The following is a 23,691-nucleotide window of genomic DNA, read 5'->3' as shown; positions in this document are numbered from 1 at the left end:
ATTTGACGGTAAATTGGAAAAATAAGAGCGATGAAATGAATAAAGGTGTTGAGATGAATATAGGAGCGTATATATACCTAAATAAAAATATACTACCATGCCGTGGAAGTTTAGGTAGGACCTAAGCATTCTATTACTTTTGAAAAGTGAATTTACAATTTACAAAGCATGGCAGCAGGTTACTTTTAAATGATTTTAAACTGGTTTCGTTACTATATATACACAAAAATCTTCGCTTCAGGAAACTAAAAAAAATGCAATAAAATTTAAATTTTTATTTGGAATCATTGTGAAGCCTATGACCTTTCTTTTTATTGATTGAATTCTCAAAAAAAAAAAACACCAAAAAGGATTTATTTAAATGCTTCTCAACCAATGACGTCCAGCGTGGCGTTCTCTTTGCAGACCCACCGGAGGAAGCATCCACAGGTTAGCAAATATCAACCTTGTCGTCGTCGCTAAGACGTTTCTTAGTCTGGCGGTGTGAACAAAACCCGAGCGTGAAAAGTTCTGATTACCACGGTGTCCAGTCTGGACAATGAGTTCGGGACCCTTTCCGATGTACGGGGCGACCGCGATCAGATTCAGACGCTCTTCCTGAACGGAGGAGAAGCGATGATTGTGAGTTGATCACCCTTAATGGTGTGACGGAGGTGATGACGGCCGTGCGGGTGCCTGGTGGACACCGCAGCAAAACAAAACGTCGCGAAGACGTTCAGCTATATAAAAAGCTGAGACTCGCCCGAACCGTCAAGTTATTGATATTTTAGCCCGCAGCCGGCTAAGTCGAACCTAGGCTTATCACGACACGGGAAGTCGAACGCGTGTGTGCGTGGTGGTTTTGTTCTGCGGAAAAGACCTTGGAACGAAGCGAAGAAAGGTCAACAGTTAAGGAACCGCGGCGTTTGGGAAGTGAAAAGAGGGAATAACGAGGAACTCTTTCTGACTCTAATTAATCACGCAGCATCTGGCGACGCGAATTCCGTGGTGAAAATAAGCGGTTGAAGTCATCGGCAATTTTATCGGTGCCCGGATTTGAGTGAACTCGATTAGAAGAAAGGCTCGAGATGATCAGAATTATATTTCTTTTGGTGGTATGTTTTGTGATTAATAGTGAATAAAAAAACTATTTCTAGCTAAACGCAACTATTCGAAGAATGTTCAAGTTTTATTACCGGTGAATAAAAAGCATCAGAGACTGACAAACTTTTAAGTGAAATCGCAAAAGTTGAGTGATATAACTCAAAAACAAGATTGCGTTAAAACTCTGCGATTTTTTAAAATATATTTTAAAAATTACAAGCCCTACGAAATGTAATCGATAAGTGACAGCTATTTATTCAATGCAAACAAATATTTTTCAAAGATTTTTCATAAAAAATATTTTTTTTGCTATGAAAAATATTGCAACTGCTTATAAAATATATTAGTACATTAGTAAAAGCAACAGTTTTCTCAACAGCTTAACCGAGTTAAGCGCTTTATGAAGCAGCTTGCATAAGGCAAATTATTTCTGATGCAAAGATTTAGTTCAAAATTTATCAAAAATATATTTCTCGTTGTTTTCAATAACAGCTCAACTCGATTTGTGACTAGATTAAAATCTAATGGAAACTTATAAAGGCAATGGCGATGGTGTCATAATATATTGCGATTTCAATGTCGGTAAAGCTGACTTTGAGTCAGGTATTAATAAAACTCATTAGAATAAAACATAAAAATGTTTTGTGAGAACTGATAACAGGTTTGGCTTGAATAGCATCAAAAGACAGGAAAATTGTAATCCTCGAGAACGCTATTAACGAAATTTTACGCTACCGGTAAAAAATATCAAAATGAAAATTGATTTTAAATATTTCAGAGTATTCAAATTGCAACAGATACTCACATATGCATGAAAAAATAGGAGAATATAAAACTATTTTTAATGGTAGCAGTTATAAAATCAAAGATATATCATAGTCCTAAACGAAAGAAATAATAATTGATATTGTAGAGAAGTTTTTGCATTTATTGGAGTTGTGCAATTGTACAAAAAAGGGTAACCATTCCAATTTACCATTTTTAATCTGACTGAAATTTTGCACATATGTTCCTATGGGCTAAAGATATCATTTTGTGCTGTTGGTAATTACTTTTAATCACAACTAATTCGTGGAAAGAATTTTTGAAAAAATGAATTTAGGATGATAATTCTATCTCGAGTGACACATCAAGACTAACTGTAAAGTGTGATTCAATGTCGAACGCTGTTCCGCGGTAAATTAATATTCGTACATTCATACAAATCACACTGCATCAAACTCGATTTCAGATATTTAATAATTTATTACCAGTATGGTGAAATCCAAGTCTTATTGTCTCATTGAATTCAAATCCACTGTACAACTGACTGTTTGAATGCAAATTCCGCGAAAAAAAGTGCTGCGCAAATCCGCATAGAAATGAATAAACTCTTGTGAGTTATTGGTGGTTTATTTCTCACGTTGAATAGACAAGGAAGGACGCTAAAAATTTATTTAAAAAAATCATTGCTTTAAGTTTGGCCTGATAACACATTTATAATCAATTCAATCCGAAAGCTTCTTTCACCCAATAAAATATTATAATATATTTAGTGCCACGACGTTTCATAGTAAAGCTCGACCTTGGAAGAGTGATCGATAGTCGGACTCGCTTTGACTAAACCCTGCGTCACGATAGTCGATCACTCATCGGGTATCATAGACAAGCTTAACCCGAAGGCGAGTACGCAAGCTTTGCGAATTGAATAATTTCGAATAGATATGCGAACGTGAATCTTTCCTGCCAGGAGGTTCCAAAGGTTTTAGCTTCACGGCGAATCGGTTAGCTATTCTCCTAAATTTGGAATGATTCAATCATTAATTTCTGATACCGCCAAGGTGTCATTCCGCTTTGCTGTCGTTTGTGTTTTGCTGAAAAACAGCCTTCAACTTGAAAATAAAGCAACATTCAGACGGATTTTTCCGCGGACAGGAATCCGGACAGAAAACCTGTCGAACTTGCTCGAGTTTCTATCGCGGACCCCTAGCCCAACCCCAAAAGAGAGATGATCTAACCACTTGTTTGCGGCTAAAAAAAAACAAATTAACTCGCATATGGAAGAGCACCCAACGGAGATAATAAAAACAATTAGCATAAAATTCTAATAATGATCAATAACTTAATAATAGTGATATTAATAGCGTCAAGCTGCGCTGGAGAAGTTTCAGTGGCGTTTGGAGCTTCAATTAAATTGTTTGTAGCTTTTTAGTTTGGTTGTGGAGAATAACATAGCAGTCAACACTTCCAAAAAGTAACGCATCCTCATTGAATAGTCATACGCCAGGTACCGTTTCGGGATAATACTTTGCAGTTGTTCCACTTTTTTTAGCCAGCAATAAGCGAATTCCCAAAGCATAAACAGTTTTAGCTTTAAAAAGATCATTTTGGCGACACACATCGAATGTCAAGCAGATGACTCCGTTCAACACAGTAAACAAGAAATTTCCGAAAAAAAAATCCCAGTCTGGCGCGCTTCACAAGAGATTATTCGAGGCATCGATATTAAAATTCCACCAACGAAATTAACCGAATCTGTCAAAAAAACCTACATATTTCAGTTCACCCAGAGTATCAACAAACCTCTGTATCTAAAAGTTCACCGTTCGCATCGATTCTGCGGTATACTGGAGCGTCAGGTTTCAGACGTGATTGGAATGCAGCTATATCCTTTGTTGTATGCAGGTTTTTTTTGTTTGTTTGAGAATGCACCAAAACTGGTGCCACTAATCGAAAATTAGATCATTGGGCTAACACAACGAAACACAGAACAGTAGAGGCAGCAGAGGTTGAAGACAAATGATTAACGTTCTGCAATCAAAACAAAAAAATGGGTAGCGCCACGAGCCGAAAGCTTGATTGGTTTTTAATTGCGTATCATGTTTGGGGTAGAAGCTGATTTCTGCTTGAATGGTATAACGTTTGAAGCCGAAACATTTGCTTGAATGCTGTAAGATGATAAATATGTACTATTTCAAATATAATGTAACTTGAAATAATGCTAAGTAATGGGATTTGATAGGATATTTTGAATTTCTGATACGGTCACAGGACTTTTGCTGGACCGAAAATGGACAGCAGTTTGTCAAATTCAAATTAATCAATTATCTCGTGAATCATTCCTGAATTCCCTTATATTTCCTCTTGTAATGAAAAACTTTTCCAAAGCATTCTTGATGTAAAGGAGGAAAGACGAGATTGTATTGTTTTTTTTTTTTTTTTGAGAACATTTCTATATTGTCTCAAAATATGTAAAATGTCAAATTAACATAGACATTAGAAGCGAGACTAAATATCAGCCGATAATCATGACCGCAATTTTGGCTGTACCTTTTTTCCACCTTTTTTATATTTTCCCGAGCAAAACCTATCTAGAGACCGTGAACTGGATAACTCTGGAGAGCTGACGAAAAATTAGGGCTCCACCGATCGATCTGAAAATTCACTCGCATAGGGACACGAAAAGTGCATTGGAGTGAGAAACTAGTGTCAAATTCTGCTCGGTATTAAATGTTTTATTTTTCACACAGATGATTCAGGTCTATAAGAGTTATCAGCATCAGCTGACGCTTCTATGAGTGATAAGACATTTCTTTCAGTCGCATAAATAACGCACAACAGTGTGTGTAGTTTTTGGGGGTGAACAACAGAATAAGTCGGTAGTGGAATGTAATACGTATATAGATTGTGGGACAGTACCGCCATCCCAGTAGTTTTTGCTCAAAACACCATGCCGGAGACAAGGGGATATGGGTTCAAGTCCCGTCTGGATGCGGTATATATTTCCAAGTCTGTCTTTTCAGTTCGCTTATTTTTCGTTTCTCCAACTGCACACACTGTCACCCTCTAATGAACAGTGTATATTTGCCATGTTAGTCTATTTAGCAGTGCTGTGTCCTTAATTATTCTATTGTTACTAATAAGTCCGTGTACGAGCGATTTTTGAATGTATCCGAGCTTTGTTAGGGGTTTTGTCACGCATCTGCTTTGCGAATGAAGACTAATTGCATACAAGCCTGAGGAGTAAGATATTACACTTGTATCCGCAATCTTGCTTTCAAACGTTTACATCGAATTACTTTCGTGCAGGTTCACAAAAAAAAACGGACAATAAAGTGATTGACCATCATAAAAATTTTTTAAAGCTAAAACAGTTTGTGTGATCGTTATAGAGTCTTTAGCAAAGTTGTAGATGATAATTTTATCCTTACAAAAAACCATATAGGTAGGGGAAAAGGGGGCAGTTTCGGACAGAGCTTAAAAAAAACAAATGGTGCAATATTCAACCAAACAAAAAATATAAGTAAGTTGGCAGCCCTTCCACCAATAGCTACCATATAGTTTGACAGCTCTTGGTTGTTTATTACTTACGAAAACAACACAGTGCCATTTTTTATACATGTTTACAACCGTTTGAGCTTGAAGTTGTAAGGATTTTTCTAATTTATTCGTGAGAGATTAAGAAATTCAAGTACACCCCCTTAGTTCGTAACTAATATGTAATGAAAAGACGTGATAACAACGGGGAAACAAATGTCTTATTTATTAGATTAAAAATTAAATTAAGATTTGTCTTCGGATGGTGGTGGGTCACATTCGGACATCGTTCATGGGGCACATTCGGACACTTACCAAATTTGTGTTTGATTGTTGTTTATTAACAAATTTCGATTTAGACTGATTCTCCTAAAAGTCCTAAAAATGGTTCGGAACTACAAAATGGAAAACCGATAGAGCAGGCATCAACGAAGATGGGCTTGGAAGAGTTTCTAATGAAACAATGTCTTTGAGACACGCTACTTATACCTGCGGAATTGAAAAAAAGTACCTTGGTCTGTCGTCTGAAAACTAAAAGAAACTTCAAAACGTAAAAATCAGAGAGCTTCTTGTCTAAAAACTCAGATCAACAAGTTTTTACGAACGTGGAAAAAACATTTCAAGAGAAATATTTGATCAAAAGTTCCCATATAAATTATGGATTGACTTACCGTATACCAAGGCGATTGGAAAATTGTTTCTCAATGTTCTGGAACACTTGAATAAGGTTCCAGAAAGCAGCGTAAGTGAACCAATTTGCTGTTGTTTGACAATCACGAATGCCATTGCACTTTGAACCAATCAAATATTGCCGAGAAAATGGCATAGTTCTTGTATCCTTTCCTTATCATAGCCAGTTTGCTCGGTTGTTATTTTACGAATTGAATTTGAAATAAAAGGATGAATTTCGAGTTTGGTGAAGCATCTGATCCCAGTCTCTGCTTATATGGAAGAAAGAGTTGAAAAACACAAAATTTTCATTAACCTAGAAAAGTTTTTCAACACTGTCCAAATGTGCCCCAGGACTGTCCGAAACTACTCCACACACGGGGCACATTCGGACAAAAAAGCAATTTTGAAAAATTCAAAGAAAACAATCGAAATCGCATCGACGCATACTACTAACACGCTTATATGATACTCCGATGTCCAAGTAACAGCCAGAATGAATTCAGATTTAGATTAGATTTCAGTCAACAAAAAAATATCAAAAATCAAGATAGAAAAAGTGTCCGAAACTGCCCCCTTCTCCCCTACTGTAAAAAAATGGAACAGAAATAGTATTTTTCGATAAAGTTTAATTTTTTTTTTATTTCTCTAAGTTCAGTCAACTATCATTCCCAAGTAACAATTTTTATACTTCAAAGCCGTAATCATATTTTAAGAATGTTTTGTTAGAGTCGTACCGAAGCTTATTAGTTTTCACACAGCAACATATTGCATCAAAATAAATCAAATTCAGAACGTCTTAGGAAGGTTTCCAGATGCTTCATAAGATTCATGTTTTTCTTAAATGTGTTATTCGCTGTTTATTAATGGGGATACAACTGCACGATAAAACTTATCCTTACAACTACATTATACTTGTGTTGAAGGTTTCTCATTTTCTTAAGATAGTATCGAGAGACTATTAAGTTTTTAAGAGGACTTTAGAATCAACAATAAATCAGTTTGGTCCATTGTTGGCTTACATGAGGTCATTGATAAAATTGCCAATTTCATTACAATTGCGAGCTGTAATCATGGCTGATAAGTGGAAAAAGATTAAAAATAATGGTAACCTCGAACGGAAAGCCAAGAGAAATTCTCTTCTCTAAATTCTAAATTCTCCTTCTGTCAATTGTCAACAACATGACAACATCACAAATGCCATTGAAGATGCTTTTGAGCTGAGACCGCGTTCGACGGTTTGCACAATATTGTACGGTATCTAAAAAGTATTTTAATGAAACATTAAAAATACCTAATAGATTCACCCTTTTCATTAATCACCTTTGATTATCTCACTTAGAAAGAATAACCAGCACTTTAAGTTGCATACCGAACGTTTTCGTTTAGGTTTTTTTTTACAGTAGCACAAAGCTTTAAAGTAAAAAAGCTGCAGAGTGTATTTGACCTAGTGGCGTGTTACCAGAAAGCTTTTTTTTTTTTTTAAACACATAAAGCGCAGATAAAGGGTAGTATTTCTGGTTTCAGCCTTGTTAAGGTATCGTGATAAAGAAAGTATTCTAGAGAGGCCGTAATAAAACCAGCGCATAAATTATTGAGCTTAAAAAGTTCAAGAGAGACCTAAATAACTTACCCCAGCAGAACCCATTATCATCAAGAAATGTGTAAGTCGCCGAGATACTGCCAATCACTTGGTGCTTAATCAACTTTTTTTTGTAAAAATTATGATATTATTCCACTAAATTATCAAGGCGTTCGTTTTATTTCGTTTTTCTATGGTAAAATTCACCCAAGAATTGTCTTGGCATGCCTATTTAAGCTCAATATTATTAGAAAAATGATATTCATTCATGGAAGTAAGAGAGTATTATATGCACATTAATTGAACTCAAATGGTTTGATGATGGTTTTAAGTTGTACCAGAGATTGAATTCATTCAATTTATATTCACATTTTTTTGTGTCTGTGCTCATGATTACCTACAAACGCAGGTTTTTTATTATAACCTCAAGCGATCCTTTGAATGACGTCTTAAGTTTTCTTTTATGTCATTGAAGTTCTCATTAAAACTGTACAGATACTCTTAAAGTTGTGTTAAGGGTGGCCGACCAAAACGTATATTCATATATTTGGTTTAAAAATATAGGCTCCCTCTTGTAGTGTGAGAACTTGTAGCTGTAGTAAAGTTATTTCATAGTTTTATTATAGCCATTAAGGTTTATCCTACTTTAAAGTAGATTTAAGAACACAGCCATTACAGCGATGTCGAGAGTATAAACAAACTTTTAATGTTACTTGGGATTGTTTAGCTAACAGTGCACGGTGATCAAAAAAGCAAAAACAGCGCCTTTTTTCTCCATAGCGCCTTTCGCCTTAATCCTAGCTTATGTCGTTTTCGTTTTCGCGGTGTAGTTACACTCAAACGACACTTTTGACACCGAAAATGTTTTATTTGACTTTTCGGACTACCCTTTTTCTGTCTCTCCCTACATTTTTTCTGTCCCTGACGACACCCGAAAAAAGCAGAGTGTACTGTAGGAAGTTACCAACACATTCACACGTAGGTGTCAAAGCTGGTTTGGTTTGGTTATCGTTCCGCGTGGTAAAGTGTCAGGTATATTTTTTGTCAGCACATTTGCGAGATTGACATATGAAACGGAAACGAGACAAAATGACGAATGCGATAATGACCAAAACAAAACGAAATCGACAGCTATCCCATTATTACGCGTACCAATGCAATGAAACTGAAAATGCTTTATTTGAAGCTGCAAAGTATAGCACGGAAAAAGTGTAGCTACACCGTGAAAACGAAAACGACATTAATTGTGTCGTCGGAACAATTGTTTGTATGAATGACCCGTATAATATCAAATTGTCGAAATTTGTGAAAAGTTTACTAAATAAAAAACAAAAACTCTATTTTGTTGTGTTAAAGGTTAAATGAATGGTTCATTTGGAAAAATTTTGGATTGAGCAGAATCATTTCAAATCGCCTGGAAATACGCGAAAATTTAATCGACCATTTTTGATTTGAATGAAACTTTGCACACATATTTGGCTTAGCAAACTGAGCATTTTTCACAGGTGGAGAGATTTTTTACACCGATGAGTTACATTCTAAAAGGGCGTATGCCTTTTGGCATAGGTTTTATTCGAAGCATTGTAGCCCAGAAACCGTTGATTGTATAAAAAAAACTGTCTGAGAATGAGTTGTAGGGAATTAAAAATGCACCATAAAAAAACATACACTGAACAAAAAAAAATTTTTTTTGACCAAAAAAATTAAAAATAAACATTAAACTCCAATTTAAAAAAAAAAAAGAGTTGAATTTTTTTTTATTTTTTTTTTAAACTTGACGTTAATACGCAACTTTTAAAAAAAGTCCAGGATGGAGAAATGAAAAATAATTTTTTCATGGTAGATTAATTCTTTTATAAAAATTCTAATTCAAACATTTTTCAAAATATTTGTTTCTAATGATTTTAAAAGATGCAGAAAGTCATTTTGAATCAAAAAGCTCTTGGTAGTTAACATTCTAAAGGCATTTGTTTTCGAGTTATTTCTAATTTAAGGAAAATACACGTTTTTCTTAATTTGTCCATGGTTCTCCGGCGAAAACCATACGTTCATTGGAACGCTTGATCAAAAATATACAATTCATTCTTTGACAACAAAATGATTGGGCGAACGGTTCTCAAGAAAAGAGTTAAATGTTCTAAGTGATATAAATATATATAAGAATAAAATATTTATTTTCGAGTTTGATTATCTTAGGAACATATTTTTTCATGACATAGATACTTTACAGAACTAGTTTCACCTTATATTTTATATACATCATAAGTAAATGATTCCATCTTTTGAAAACAGCTTCGTTTGTATCTTATTTTCTGAAATTGGAACAAAAGAGTAATACTTTTGTATGGCAGCTATTATTATAGATTTTTTGAAAATATTGCTCCATTCTTTTACTCCTTGTTCATATTCTTCATATGATACTCAACTAAATGACATTTTTGATGAATTTTTATTACTTTTCTGATAAGACCAATCATACAATTCTTTTGCGCTTGTAATGGGATGTTCATGTTCTTTAGCTAAACTTGCATTTCCTGCCATTCGTTTTAATATGCCACCAATTGCATCGCATGGGCCTTTGCCATGAGAAGTCGCAAAAAAATGCCACCTGCATCGACGTTATATTTTGGTTTGAACTTGCAAAGACTTGCGAAGTTTTTTCTATTTTTATATTGTGAGGCAGCTCCATAGACATTGATATCGCTTTTTTCAACTCTATTGTTGTTTTCAAAAAACTCATTAATTTGGCAATGAACACCTGAACCGCAACAATATCATGATGGAGTACTTCCGATATTATGATGAAGCTGGTATTCTTAAGTGTTCCAGATTCTGAATAATAAACAACGAAGGGATGAATGGTGGCTTGACTATCATTCCAATAACCACACGAATCACAAATTGATAAAGACGTATTATAATGAGCTTGACTGTTCAATATTGTTAATTTTGCAATAACATTTTCGTTAAATTTGCGTAAGCTTGATGAGCACCGATGATCAGGAAAGGGTTTACAGCATTTGGGCTTGGTGTATTCCATTTTCACTTTATTCATCTTCACAAAATGCAAACTGTTACTAACACATCTGGAGTAGTGCAATCGTATTTATATACGAAAATAGATATTATAGGTAACCCAGTAGTTCTTGGTTGCGTACTTTACAAACAGTTATTATTAGTAAACAAGTAGGTAGTGTTGCACGACAAACATATTTTTTTTTATAAAACATTCGGCAAGGGCGAACGTGTAGGTAGGCTAAGGTTTAGCGCTTGAGTTATTTATCCAATCGTTTTGTTGTCAAAAAATGAATTGTATATTTTTGATCAATTATTCCAATGAACGTATGGTTTTTGCTGGAGAACTATGGACAAATTAAGAAAAACGTGTATTTTCCTAAATAATTGTTATTTTTCGAGCTTAAATTAGAAATAACTCGAAAACCAATGCCTTTAGAATGTTTACTACCAAGAGCTTTTTGATTCAAAATGACTTTTTGCATCTTTTAAAATCATCAGAATACAAATATTTTGAAAAATGTTTGAATTAGAATTTTCATAAAAAAATTAATCTACCATAAAAAAAAATATTTTTCATTTCTCCATCCTGGACTTTTTTTTAAAAGTTGCGTATTAAGGTCAAGTTTCTTTAAAAATAAATAAAAAAAAATTCAACTCTCGTTTTTTAAATTGAAATTTAATGTTTTTTTTTATTTTGTTGGTCAAAAAAAATTTTTTTTTTGTACATTGTATATTTTTTATGGTGCATTTTTAATTCCCTACAACTCATTCTTAGACAGTTTTTTTATACAACCAACGGTTTCTGGGCTACAATGCTTCGAATAAAACCTATGCCAAAAGGCATACGCCCTTTTAGAATGTAACTCATGGGTGTAAAAAATCTCTCCATCTGTGAAAAATGCTCAGTTTGCTAAGCCAAATACGTGTGCAAAGTTTCATTCAAATCAAAAATGGTCGATATTCGACCATAGGTCATTTCGCGCGATCTTGCTCGATTCTGTTAACATAAGAAAAATTGTTGAATACACATAATTCCTATATTGCCTTATATTAGTAAATTTAGTTTTTTGAACTTAATTTTTACTAGTTGAATTTTTCAAAAAGAAAAAAAACCGTCATTGTAAATAAGCATTAAGGTATACGAAGCACACGTTCGGATTTTTGAATTATGATTTTACGCAAATTTTGGAATTACGCGGGTCGGGAAGCAAAAGCATCTTAGTGTTCATTGGGTAGAAGACTTAGTCAAAAAAAATCATACGCCCTCCGAAGGATCCGGTATGAACGTTGAAAAAAAAACAATTTTAAATACTGGTCGTAGAGCATCTCGGGTTATTTCTAAATCCTACCTTGGTGGTTTATTTTACGCGGGTATTTGAATTGCCGCGGTTTATTAGTCGTGATACAAAATAAAAAAAATTACGAATATGTAGCACAAAAAGACATCTTTAGCCCATAAGATCATATCTATGCAAAACTTTGGCCAAATGAAAAATAACATTAAAAAAAAAATTAAATATTAGACATTTTTTATGGAAGTGCACTTTCGAAAAGAAACTGCATTCGTAAACACGAGTGTCAACGAGGAATGCCACCTTTAAGAGCTATTTGTAGAGGTTTTACGGGGTAATTTTTCTGTTTAAAAAAAAAACAATTTTTAAATACCTTTTTCTAGGAATATTGTTACTACAGAATAATTGTTTAAAACTAGTGTCATGTAGGTAGCGTGAAATTGACGTTTTTAAAGTGTCGAGTCAAACGGCGTGCATAACAACTTGACATAACTAACTCTCTTTTTGTGGAATATCATTTTGTAGTTCTTTGTAAGAGCGTATTGTACGCTTGTGCCAGAGCGTCCATTTTTCGACGGTTTTCAGTTGGAAAATTTGATTTCTCGGGAAATAAGAAAAATTGCAAAGAATATTAGAAAGCAGTAATTTACTCGAGAATGAGAAACAGAACGAAGCACCCGGCTGAGTCGAAGTATGTAGGCAATGGAATTTATTCCGTCCGTGTTATTGTTATCCGTGCTTGGAAAGCGAGGCAATAGTGAGGAAAGTGTATGGGAAGGCTCGACCTTGGAACTTTTCACCTATTTTCACCATTAAGAAGTAAAGCAACTATGTTAAACATTATATCGAACAATTACCACAAATTTAGGGGAGCTGCGTAGCCGCAAGGTTACAGAGTCCGCTTTAACAAGCGGATAATCGTGGGTTCGAGTCTTAGTAGAATCAGGCCATTCGATGTCAGAAAGGGACTTTAAGCATAGGTTTATTCTCAGGCTCCCCAATAGTTACTCTTCCTTTACGCTGAAATCTACAATACCTTTGCGTGACATCCTCCTAACAAAAATAGGTCCCTCTTATCAATAAAACTGGCCCGAAGGACGCACGACGAAACTTCTCCAGGGAATTATAATTGATGATATTTGGCAGGAGGGAACGAGGTATAGGAGAATAGTAGGCGTGTAAAAGGAAAGGTAGCACATTACACACAGGCATTGATAAAAAAATATTAATAAGCATGCCACTTCTCACTAGCGGTATTGCTAATGATAGACGTGCGGGATACAGCAGACACCCGGGCATATCTCACAATAGATCAACGATTCTGGTCGCAGTGAGGAAGTCCATACAGGAAAATAATACCACACATTTTATCTATCCACTGACATATAAATGACTAAGATGCATTGAGTCTTTCACTTGCTATAATCGTTTGGAATCGGATGCAACATTTGCCAGTTTCATTTTCAATTTTACTAAATGTACTCTAGTATAGAAAACAAAGACGCAGTCCTACGTCAAACAAAATCGAGAGAATACCAGATCTCGATGTTTCATGTATTTATAAGACATACCTCACCAAATGTAAAGTGCTTTTCCTTAGGACAAAGGTTGTAGCATTCAACTGCTAACGTTAAATTACTTGATAAAATTAATATTTTATTAATTTGAACGATCTCTGTATTTTATTTTTTCGAAGCGGGTCAAATTCGCCATCAGAAGATAAACAAAACGCTTGCAGTGTAACCAATTTCACTCCGGTTTTTGTTATCGTTTATCTAACAACGTTTTCTAATTTTGTTATATCTTATGTCCAGAAAACGTTGAAACTATGCGAATACAATTTTAATATTCAAGCGAAAGAAACAATTCACATTTTAGTTGATTATTGTTTTTTGTCATCAATTTATAATCAAATAAATCTGCCACCGATAAAAACGATTGTCGATCTAGTTGCACTGCGCAGACACACCACATTTGCGCATGCGCTGGTTAACAGTTGTCATAGCAGTTCATTCCATCGACTTGCTTTCATGCAGTTATGTAATAATTCATAAAGTATCGGTACTTGTTCTAGTAGCCTTAATTTTTTGCGCTTTTCTGGTGATATCATGGAAAAGGTAACGTCGACTATTCTGTAACAACGCGTGTTACTTGGGACGATTTTCTGCCATAATGCGCCGTTGAATTTCTCTGCTGGTATTGTTGTCGGCAGTTACCAGTGAGCCCAGATACACGAGCTCATCGACCACCAGCTTGAACTCGAAGTGGGAGGTTAGCATTGTCTTCTCGTAAACGCCTTCCTTTCTTGTACTTCGTCTTCGATGCATTGATGACCAGTCCAATCCATTGGGCTTCGACCTTTAGTCCGCTGTACGTATCCGTCATCTTCACAAAGGTCCGAACCACAATGTCGATATCATCGGCGAAGCCAAACAGTTGAACCGACTTTGGGAATATCGTGCCACTCGTGTTTATCCCCGCTCTTCTAATGACACCTTCCAGAGCTATGGTAAACAGCAGGCGCGAGAGACCATCACCTTGTCTTAAACCTCTTCGGGTTTCGAAGGGGCTCGAGAGTGTCCCTGATACTCGAACTACACACATAACTCGATCCATTGTCGCTTTGACCAACCGCGTTCGTTTGTCCGGAAATCCGTATTCGTGCATATTTTGCTATAGCTGGTCTCGATCGATTGTGTCGTAAGCCGATTTTAAATCGATGCAAAAGTGGTGTGTGGGTACGTAGTATTCGCAGCATTTCTGCATAACCTGCCGAACCGCGAATATTTGATGCGTGGTGGCGCGGGTACCCATGAATCCCGCCTGGTAGTGCCCCACGAACTGCTTCGCAAATGGTGATAGTCGATGGCAGAGTATTTGGGAGAGTACCTTGTAGGCGGCGTTCAGCAGAGTGATTGCCCGGTAATTGCAGCACTCCAGCTTGCCACCCTCCATCCAGTCCTTCGGTACTCGCTCTTTCTCCCAAATCTTGACAATGACCCAGTGCACGGCTCCAACCAGTGTTTCTCCACCGTATTTCAACAGCTCGCTGGGAAGTAGGTCAACTCCAGCAGCTTCATTGTTTTTACCGTCCTGCTCTACTGCATCGCCGTTCAGATGCTCGTCGATGTGCTGCTTCCACCTTCCGATCATTGATAGATTAATTTCTTTTGAAGGGACTTTAATCCCAAACAGTCAATCGTCCCTACCTTTCGATCACCTCACACTCGTCCGTAAGGAGGTTGCCGTCCAAGCTCCTGCACATATCAGCTTGCGGCACTTAGCCTTTACGGGAGTTGTTCAGTTTCTCGTAGAACTTCCGAGTGTCGTTAGCTTGACACAGCTCTTCCATCGCTACGCGATCCTGGTCCTCTTACTGGCGCTTTTTCTTCGGAGGACTGAGTTTTGGCTGCTCCGTACCTGTCGGTATCGTTCCACGTTCGCTTTCGTACGGTGTTGCAACATTCTCGCCCGTGCTGCGTTCTTCTCCTCGATTAACTGTTTGCATTCGCCGTCAAACCAGTCATTTCTATGATTCGGAGCCCTTGTACCTAGTAGCGCTACAGCAGTGCTTCCTATGGCGAATCGGATGCTCCTCCAGCCATCTTCAAGAGTAGCTGCGCCAAGCTACTTTTCCGTGGGTAACGCTGCCTCCAGCTGCTGCGCGTATTCCTGTGCAACCCCGGCGTTCGCAGTTGCTCAATGCACACAGCTACTCGGTAGTGGCCCGAATCTTTATTCGCATTGCGGTAAGTGCGAACGTTGATAATGTCGGAGAAGGACCTGTCGTCGATGAGAACGTGGTCGATTTGATTCTATGTTTATTGGTCGCGTGATATTCAGGTGGATTTGTGGATATCTTTGCGGGGGAAGAAAGTACTTTGAACTACCATACCACGGGAGGCTGCAAAGTTTACGCACCGATGGCCGTTATCATTGGACACGGCGTGCAGGCCAGCCATGTCCAAAACACCAAGGCACCAGTGGCGATCGTATAACACTGCCACTTCGGTGTTTCAAGTTTCGCCCTTCGTGCCGTCTTTCTAACACTAACACTGAGTGGTGGTAACTAGACACGTTGTATCGTGTTGCTATCCAAAAACCGCACCAGTGCAGCACGGTTCAGTGTTTATACCATGGCTGGTGCAGGCTATCGGGCTCGATTACCGGTCTGTACATTGCCTGTCGTCCTACCTTAGCATTCATGTCCCCAATAACGACTTTCACGTCCCGTCGCGGGCAGCTATCGTAGACCTGCTCCAGCTACGCGTAGAACGCTTCTTTCTCGTCGTCAGGTCTTCCTTCATGTGGGCAGTGCTTTTCCATACCCTCTGTCCTGTCCAACAAAGTTCCTGCAGCGCTACGACTTTGAAGTTGCGTGGATGTAGCTCATCGTAGATAATCCTATCACATCCTGAAAAGCAGAGCGATTTGCAGTTCCATGTCCCAAGTTTATAATCGTAGTCCTTATTTCGTTGCCTAGGCCCACGCCGATTGTTCGATCCGTATAATCTCTTACGTTGTTTGGTTTACCGGGGCGGCTCGTTAGGCCAAAATTCATTCAAATTCTTTCATTCGAATGACATTTAAAAAAAAAACTGACATTTTTCACGCTGGACCGGACATCCGGAACGGAAGCGCGCGGATCGTTAGTTTCAGCTTTGACATGAATCAGTCGGGCACATCAAAACATTGAATAATTTATCCTTTTTGACATATGAGCTTAAGCATTTTGATTGTACGAACCTAAACACGGTTCTTTTGAAATTTTATAAACTACTTAAGTGCAAGGTGCAATTGTTTTTTGAACAAACAAAAATTATTAGATATCGATAAAATTAAAAAAAAATGTACGTTTTTCTTCTGGACTTTTCCTTTGTTATCTAGTATCAATCACATACATGAGAAAATTTCATGGGGGGGAGGGGGTGACGAAAATGCATGGGGAGCCAAGGCTCAGGGTAGCTACGGGCCTGGATCGGGTTCGAGCGCTGCCACGTTATGTGTTTGAAAGTTAACATTAAATTGTAACAAAGAAAAAAAATATTTTGAAGCGTAAATTTTTTCACTACATTGTTGCTCTGCCTTATGCGATATAAATTATTAGAAGGTGCGTTTGCAATTAAAAACTTTCATAAAGATTATGCTACTGCAACCTACCTGCTTTTAGGTAAAGACAGGAATTGCAAGTAAATCATCGTTATAGTTAGTTGCTCACAGCGTAGTATAATATATATTAATGTCGCACCAAGCATTATCAGAGGTGAATGCTGTACTCAAGTGCTAGTGAATTGAAAGTGTTGTCATCATCATTTTCAATTTTAAAACTATTGATAACAGTGGTTTGAACTACAGCAAATACAATTTTCTTGGTTGATTTACCATGTTTGCCTATAACAACTTTACTACGATTATTCCGGGGGCAAAAAAGTGCACATGTACCCTACTGGCAGGGTCAGTCTAGGCTCGTTGCCAAAGAGAAGGCAACAGCAGCATTCAATATTCTTGCAGAGAAGTGCGAAATAGATCCCGTTTTTGTCGTGCAGTGGAATGAAGAATACCAACCGCAATAATGACAGAGCGCGTTAGTAATGCTAGCAACTGCCAGCCTCTTTTTGGCACCAACAGCACATACTCGGCCTCGAGAAGGGCACCATGAAACCGAATGGCATCGGGTTGATATCGATGCTGACGTTATTAAATTTATTACTGTAGCAATTATTATATAAATTGTTTAAGGATACGTTCCAGAAACAAAAGTCATTTAAGCATAAATTATTTCGCTACCCTTGACGTTTATTTCATTTTTTTGATCTCTATAAAACAAAAACTGGTAATCTGTAAAATCACCAAAACGAAACCAGGAGCACGCGATAATATATCGTAGCCAAACTGGATTGACTGATTGACTGCGCTCGAGATCATTTTAACATAATAAACGGTTGCTATTCTCTGCCAGCTTCTCAGTAGCTTAATCATACGTCATAACGGATTTTTGCATTAGTAATTTCACGAGAACCAGTTCACAGATCACTAGTTGTCAATCACGAGGATTAAAATTCATCTCTATGTTTATTTTATAGACTGCCGCACCTGTGCTTCTGCTGGCCGGCCGGATTCAGTTGGTTAACCTCAGCCCGGAGGAAGCGCAGAAATACATCACACAGCAGAGCTTGGATTTGCGCTATGCCAAGAAGCTCGGTGAACACCCGTTGGGTTACTTCAGAAACATTCCGGATCCGTCAGCGGCTAAATTTTACTACCAGGGACGAGCGATAGACAATCCCGTAGATTATGTGGAGGAAGGGTATGAAGCGTCTCAATTTCATGGACAGGTTAGTGAATACAGGGTGTGTCACAAACTTTTCTATAATTTGCATTGCTTTTAGGACGGACTAGGCCGAGCTATGTTCGGTTATACTGATTACAACCAGGCACGTTTGGAGGCACGTAGTGCGAATGGAGAGGTTCGAGGTTCATACCAGTACATTGACCCCTTCGGTCAGGAAGTTGTAGTGCAGTACTGGTCCGATAGTTTGGGTTTCCACCAGATCGACAACCGACCCGAAGTGGTGCTAGAGCCAGTGACGGAAACTCCGGAGGTTAGAGAAGCTCGAATCGCCCATTTGAAAGCTTGGGAGGAGGCCGCCAATTTGGCGCGTTCCGCTCGTCCGGTATCTAGTGTTGTTCGTCCTATTAACAACGGCGTTGAGGATGATGAGGACGAAGTGGTTGGTGCTCTCTCCAATCAGCACCAGAGTCTGGTTCGCTATCCTAGTCTACCGTATGATAAACACATTTCAGCAGAGTCTTCACCAGCATCCTCTAATGATGCGGTAGTGGTGGAAGCGCAGCGCAATCTCAAGAAACGTCAAAACCCAGAGAGCAGTGTGGGATCAAATCAAGACGAGGAGGAACCACAGTACGACCCAAAGGGATTCTTTTACAGCTTCGAATACCCGGTGTTCAATATCGTACCAGCCGATGAAGCCAAGGCACGTTCACAAAGTCCGAAAATAAAACGCTCCATTCCGGAGGTCGAAAGCAAGGAAGAAAGTACACCTACAGTTACTGTGGCTGCTGAGGTCGAAACTCCGGTTGAATTACCGGAACCGGCCATTAAGAGTCCGAAGCCTGAGGAATCAGCCAAAGCAGAAGACACCAGAGTGTCGTTCAAAGCTGTTCAAACTGGAGAACAGCTGGTAGCGGCAGTGCATGACGTTCAGGTATCACCCAAGCAGAAAGTTGACGTTGCGCAGTGATTTAAACTACTAAACATTTGTGATAAACGTGATCGGAGCAGTATGAATGACAGAAAAACACAACGGATCTCCTGCTGACAAAACTTCTGCTAAACGCTTCAAAAAAAAAACTGAATTTGATTGTAAAAATACCATTCATGTACAATTACAGAGAGTAAAATGACAGTGACATAAAATACTCAAGAAATAAAATAAGCGATTCTTTTGTCTACTAACTTACCTTTATTACTATGTCTGCTAACTCATGCAAAGGAGAAATTGCTTAGTTATGCTCTCTGGTCTTGTTTCAACTTGGTGTTTATCTTGACCAAATGACAATCTTGAATTAAAATAAAAAACCTAAATTAATCCACCTAGCGGTCAGACCAAGCCTTTCTCATTCAAACTTATTATTTGTAAAAATAGATTTACATAAACGCTTCAATCCAATAAATGTGTATTCACTTTTTGGGTTCTAAAATAATGATGTTGTAATAGAAGTACAAAATATGAAATTCAACGTAATGTAAATGCTCAAGAAATAGCGAAATAAAAGAAATGGCTCTTAATTGCGAACAATTCAATCACGAGCAATACCGGGAACATTCAAATGGTACGATACCACATTTAAATTATATTGTGGCCACATATATTGATCAAAGCAGGTATAGTTTTAAATAGCTTTTGAATTTCTTTTCTTTCCATAACTTTTGAACCACATATCAAATTGTTATGAAGTTTGTTATTTGTAAGTTTGAGAGATGACTCGTTCGTATGACACTAGTTATGTTCAAATAAGTCGTGTAATCTTTGAGTTAATAAAATTTCGTTGTTTTATTAACAATTTAATACATAACGGTGGCTTAAGTTCGATTATAATCAAATGAAATGGGAACGTATAGGGCAGCCAAACTTTGAAACCACGTGTAAAATCATAATTCATCAGTTAACCCTTAACTAGCCCGTTCATCTGATAAAACTATTGATCAAATCGGTTGTGTACTTTCTGAGATAATGAAGTTTCGTGAATTTTACAATTCGGTACATTACAGACGAAGTCACAGTTCGATTACAGTAAAATTCAATGGGGTGTTATGAATCAGCTGGACCTTTCATTTGACACTAATTTCGTGAAAATCGGTTCAGCCATCTATGAGAATAGTGAGTGAGTTTATGTATTCTTCGGAATATGTTTCTTTTCACAGCTAGATTTCACATTTTTAAACATAACAGGCAAAGTCTGATTGCAAAAAAATCAATAGAGTCTTGTGGAGAAACTAGACCTTTCATTTGACACTGATTTTGTGGAAATTGGTCCAGCCATCTCTGAGAAACATGAGTGAAACTAAACAGTCTTCACGTTCAATCTATATAAAATTAAAAAGTTAAGGGTTTTTAAGATAGATGGTTCATTTGATACCAATTTTATTGAAATCGGTTGTGTGCTTTCTGAGATATTGATGTTTCGTGATTTTTATTTTTTTAAACATAACCTCTAACATAAAAATCCAATTACAATGATATTTCATAGGGTCTTATGGGGCAACTAGAACTTTCATTTGCATATAGTTTCATGAAAATCGGTCCAGCCATCTCTGAGAAAAGTGAGTGAAAATAAAAATCTGCACATACACACTTACACACACACACTTACACACACACGCACACACACACACACACACACACACACACACACACACACACACACACACACACACATACATACATACAGAACATGCTCAGCTCAGCTCGTCGAACTGAGTCGAGTGATATATGCCATTTCGCCCTTTGGAGCACTTGCTATACCTTTCTAGGAGAAAGGCAAAAAGTTAAAAAAGTTATTAATTAGAAGTTAAATATTCGTGCTGAAGAAATAGCGAAATAAACGAAATAACTTTGAATTTGAAAAGCACAATACCAAATTTAAATTTTGTTGAGGCCATATGTTTTGATCAAAGCACTTACAGTTTTAGATAGTCTTTGAATTTCGTTTATTTTCATAACTTTTGAACCACATATCAAATTGCTATGAAATTTCTAACTTGTGAGTTTGAGAGACAACCCGGGGGAACCTATAGGAAAGCCAAACTTTTCATTTGACACTAAGATGGTTGAATTTAGTCCAGCCATTTTTGGGAAAACGAGTGAATTTGAAAAGTCGCCGGAACATGTTTCTTTTCACAATTTTTGAACCACGTGTTTAATCACTATAAAATTCATCAATTACCCTTTAACTAGCCCGTTCATTTGATACCAATATTGTTCGAATCGGTTGCGTACTTTCTTAGATAATGAAGTTTCGTGATTTTCATATTTTGATACATTACAGACAAAGTAACAGACCGATTACATTGAAATTCAAAAGAGTGTTATGAGGCAGCTAGACCTTTCATTTGAAACTAATTTCGTGGAAATCGGTTCAGCCATCTCTGAGAAAAGTGAGTGAGATTAATCACTCTCCAGAACACGTTTCTTTGAATAACTTCTAAACCACACGTTCAATCTTCATAAAATTCAAAAGTTAAGGGTTTTTTAAGTAGCTCGTTCATTTAAAACCAATTTCGTTAAAATCGGTTGAGTAGTTTCGGAGATAATGATGTTTCGTGATTTGCACATTTTTAAACATAACCTCTAAACTAAAAATCCGATTACAATGAAATTCAATAGGGTCTTATGGGGCAACTAGACCTCTCATTTGCAATTAATTTCATGACGATCGGTCCAGCCATCTCTGAGAAAATCGAGTGAGATTGGGAGAGCGTTACACACACACACACACACACATACACACACACATACACACACATACACACACACACACACACATACATAAAATGCTCAGCTCGTCAAACTAAGTCGATTGATATACGAGATTCGACCCTTTGGAGCACTTTTATACCTTTGGTTTTTCCAGTGATTGCTATACCTTTCTAGGAGAAAGGCAAAACCATTCATATTTCACATCACTGAAGCGTAGGTATGGATGCGAATTTGCAACAATATATGTTAATATATGCTACTTCGCAACACAAACGATTGCCTAGTTGAAGTAAACATAATACAATTCCGCTTCTTCAGAGCGACTTCACTATGCTTCTGTGCTTATTGACAGAGGGTTATGTTTCCGAAAGTATCATTTCATAGCAACTGTTGATAACAAAGATAAAAGCTGAGATGTACCTATCGTCCTAACCAAATTTTCGTTTAAGAAGTCATAGGTTTCGAAACAAATGAAAATTTCACAATAAGATTGACTAAGATTTTTTTATTATACCGCTAAGTAATTTAAATTACTATACATCTGGTTTACTTTATACTCAAATTTATCAGCAGTTTCATTAAGCCAACATCATCGCAAACAGCGGGTCAAAACCTGTAAGATGCTTATTTCTTTTCCTTTTGAAAACTTTTTTCTCAAAACCATGTTTTGCATTACTAGTTTTACTTTTTTTGGCACTTTGTTTCACTTTCTTTTTGCCTTTTTTACTACCTACCAGTCGGTTCCGCCGTTTATACTCGATGTCGACATCCTGACTGGATGCTGTGTCCACATTCGCTGACCAGATGTGGGTCAGCACTAGTAGTATCGGCCAGAAATGTAGTATAGCACACTGCCGTTGTATCGTTCCGCTTCCTGTCGTGAGCTTCTCTCGGAATTTGCTAGTTTGCACATCGATCGTTTGGCTTATAAACACCGCATTGGTGGGGAATTTCCCACATTCAATCACAGTTGGACCTCCCTCTTTGCAGTCGAAGCATGTGCCCGCGAAATGCAAGCAATAATTTTTAATTCCATCGAAAGCTGATCACCACGAACGTTGCTCCGAATTATGGGCTTTCGCCAGCTGGTAGTTATTTGAGCTTACCGCAACGGAGATCGCATCGATTTTATTCCTAAGTGGAAAGTTTATTGTTTTTGAAGGGTACCGTTTGTTGTAACAGCGATTGAATCGATAACGGGGTTTTGGATTTCTTTTTGCTCTAGAACGATCCAAATGTTTCCATTTGAAGATGATAACATTCTTCGAAAACATTAACAGTACGCCCTTACATAGAGTTAAATAACCTATATCCCGCCAGATTAATTCAATTTATGCGAAAATTTGAAGGATTTTCAGAAAACCTGAATATTCTTTGTGGGTTTTTTGGTCGGCAAAAGCATTGACAGTGATATTTTTGATATATTGCTGTATACCTCAAGAGCAGATTTCTTCAGAGTTTTTTGTTGCTGTCTGTGATAATTTGAGGTCTAGTGCCGAAAATTTATGCAAACATGAAATATCCTGTTTGTCTTTTTAGACACTTTAGAGTTTATTGACTTAAATTCAGACCAACAACATTAGAGAGAACTGGTCACCAAAAATTCGGAGCAGGATTTTCTTGAAACTTTAAACGAATGAACTAACAGGTACATATGGACTATGTTTCGGCAAAATTATCTTATTCAATTTCTTCTTCATCGCTGAAAGCCCGCCTCTTTCCCTTAAGAGCCCTTATTACATTTTGTGCA

The 23,691-nt window shown here is 37.2% G+C and overlaps 1 protein-coding gene across 1 annotated transcript; it reads left to right on the top strand.

Moving 5' to 3' along the window:
- The first annotated feature begins 747 nt into the window (after positions 1-747).
- On the top strand, positions 748-19,417 carry LOC129724642 (uncharacterized). The gene is made up of 3 exons (XM_055679711.1): positions 748-1,094; positions 18,024-18,275; positions 18,330-19,417. The coding sequence occupies exons 1-3, from the start codon at positions 1,068-1,070 to the stop codon at positions 19,200-19,202; spliced, it is 1,152 nt and encodes a 383-aa protein (XP_055535686.1). The 5' UTR covers positions 748-1,067; the 3' UTR covers positions 19,203-19,417.
- Positions 19,418-23,691: the final 4,274 nt, after the last annotated feature.

The sequence above is a fragment of the Wyeomyia smithii genome, chromosome 2 (assembly GCF_029784165.1).
Source record: "Wyeomyia smithii strain HCP4-BCI-WySm-NY-G18 chromosome 2, ASM2978416v1, whole genome shotgun sequence".
Taxonomy (NCBI): domain Eukaryota; kingdom Metazoa; phylum Arthropoda; class Insecta; order Diptera; family Culicidae; genus Wyeomyia; species Wyeomyia smithii.
Note: the sequence above shows the minus strand (reverse complement) of the source record. Positions and strands in the feature narration are given on the sequence as shown.